The 2617-nt window shown below is 49.0% G+C and overlaps 1 protein-coding gene across 1 annotated transcript in view; it reads left to right on the forward strand.

The window, feature by feature from the left end:
* The window catches only part of LOC122542691 (MAP/microtubule affinity-regulating kinase 4-like), a 45302-nt gene extending 42885 nt beyond the window's left edge, over positions 1-2417 (forward strand). The window contains exon 13 of the mRNA XM_043680670.1: positions 2252-2417. Coding sequence (XP_043536605.1) covers positions 2252-2417 — 166 coding nt within the window. The remainder of the gene's footprint in view (positions 1-2251) is intronic.
* Positions 2418-2617: the final 200 nt, after the last annotated feature.

Consider the following 2617-nt stretch of genomic DNA (forward strand, 5'->3'; position numbering starts at 1 on the left):
AGCGGAGAGAGAGTGACTGACAGGGGAGAGAGAGCGAGAGTTAGAGGGGGACTGGGGAGAGGCAGTGAGTGAACAGGAGGAAATTAGCAGATATTTATTTTAACATTCATGCACTGGGCAGGGCAGCATTTATTGCCCATCCCTAATTACCCCGGAGGGCAATTGAGAGTCAACCCCATTGCTGAGAGTCTGGAGTCACGTGTAGGCCAGACCAGGTAAGGATGGCAGTTTCCTTCCCTAAAGGACATTAGTGAACTAGGTGGGTTTTTATGATAATTAACTTTAGACTAGGGTTATTATTCCAGATTCCAACTGTATTCAAATTCCCCAAGTAGTCGTGGCGGGATTCGAAACTGAGTCCCCAGATAATTAACTGGGCAAGTCGCTTATGAATCCAGTGACATTACCACTGAGCCACCTGCTCTCCCTAAAGAATGGGTATGGGGGGGGGGGGGGGGGTGGCATTTGTAACGACATGAGGGTCTTAAACAGGTTGGAGCTTCAAAATCCTAACCCTATCTCTATCCTGACCCTAACCCTGATCCTGACCCTATCGCGAACTATCCGTGACCCTAACAATAACCCCAACCCTATCGCTAGACCATCCCTCCCTAACCCTATCCGTGAGTCCGACCCTCTCCCTCCTTAACCCTATCCCTGACCCCATCCCAACTCCACAAACCTCAATTCCACAAACCACACCTCCCTTCCCCACCAAAGTTGGCGACTTTCCCATGGTCAGCCTGAACTGAGCCAGTGTGTGGATGGACCCAGCTGATTCTGGCACGCTATTCAACAATAGCGGGCATCGCAAGCTTGCGGCTTGAGCAGCACTCCAGCTGCCGGGTCTGCTCGCACTCCACTCCCTGGCTCAGGGCCTTATCTCGGGCCATGTTGCACAGTGCGGTCAAATCAGATCTAGTTCTGGTCCTCTCCCCACCCTCCTTCTGTAAGAGTCTGGCTCTGGCCTCACTACCCCATTGCTGTTGCCCTGCAGAGTGGTGGGTAAATACAGCACAGCCCGTTTGTGGAAGGGAGCGGGAGATATTCACACTGGCAGGAGGGAAATGGAGAGGGAAGAACGATTTCAGTTACAATGAGAGAACTCTCGGCCACAGCTGTCTGTGAGATTAAGTCACGCTGTAATACACCACAGATTGAGATCAGTAAACAAAGCACACTTGGAAAGGTGGTTGCAACATGAATTCTGAACAATACAAATCCTCAATAAAAGCTTTCCTTCGTTTCTAATCTGCCAGGAATTCACTCAGTGAATGTTAACAAACTCAACACCACTGACCTCATCAATTTCTACGGAGGTCAGTCCCAGCATCGATCCCGAATGGGGCCCACTCAGGCCATTAGTCCCAGCCTCTGGCTATTGAACACTCTCCCATGTGGGAACATGTGACTATCCATCACCGTGTGTCTGTGTGTATTAGATCTCATGTGTTTATGTCTGTCTGTGTGACCGTCTACGGCTGAGAGAGAGAGAGAGACAGACAGACAGACAGACAGACAGACAGATAGTGAGCAGTGTGTGTGTGTGTGTGTATATATTGTGTGCACATATGTCTGTGTGCATGCGTGTATAACTGTGTGCGCATCTGTGTGCATGTGTATATATTTGTATGCATGCATGTGTGTGTGCGTCTGTGTGTGTATACATTTGTGTGCGCGTGTATATATGTGTCTGCGTGTATATGTACTATGTGTGCGCGCCTGTGTATATCTGTGTGCATGTGTCTGTGTGTATATATCTGCGTGTGTGTGCGCCTGTGTATACATATGTATGTGTGCATGTGTGTGTGCGTGAGAGAGAGAGAGTGAATGAGTGAGTGAGAGAGAAATAGTGAGTGTGTGTGTGTGGGAGAGAGAGAGTGTGTGAGTGAGTGAGTGGGGGTCTGTGTGTGTACAGTTGTTTGATGGGGGCCATAGTGGCCTGAGCACAGACTGAATACAAAATGCGCAACAAGAATTAACATACCCCCCCCCCCCCACCGCCCTGCCCTGCCCCTTTCTTTCTCAAACTGGCCGTGGTGTAATCCCTATTTGGGAAAGGCATTCAGCAATGACGTATTAAATCATCAAAAGACTCAGGGGTCTGAATCAGACCAAAACGAGGAAGAGACCAATTTCCATTGTGCGATTCCTTATTTACAGAAATAAAACACTTGAATTGGAAATCTCCACTGCAGGAATGGAAAATAAAGCAAATTAAAATGCTTAAGCCAGTGCTCACTGATAACAGATATTCAAACATGAACAGTCAAGGACGACCCAGGGTTCAAATCCTTCCTCCATATCCCAGGGGAATGACTGTTGGCACTGGTCGGCTCCGATATCTCAGGGGGACGGTCGGATTGGTGGATATTCAGCTGCAGAGACCAAGACGCCTGACTGTATTTGCCAACTAACTGAGAAGTGGATCCTGGGTGGATCAATCCTCAGGCCCAGGGACACAATGGGACAAACCCATTCCTCACCATGTCCAGGATCAGGATGGGATTGGGGAATTTCAGAGTCTGGGGTGGATGGATGCCACTCCATTGAGCTCACTGCTAGCACCCGCAGCCATTGGGTTCAATCCTTGATTTGGGAACAACTCAGCAACAAC

This window comes from Chiloscyllium plagiosum, chromosome 41 (assembly GCF_004010195.1).
Source record: "Chiloscyllium plagiosum isolate BGI_BamShark_2017 chromosome 41, ASM401019v2, whole genome shotgun sequence".
Lineage (NCBI taxonomy): Eukaryota > Metazoa > Chordata > Chondrichthyes > Orectolobiformes > Hemiscylliidae > Chiloscyllium > Chiloscyllium plagiosum.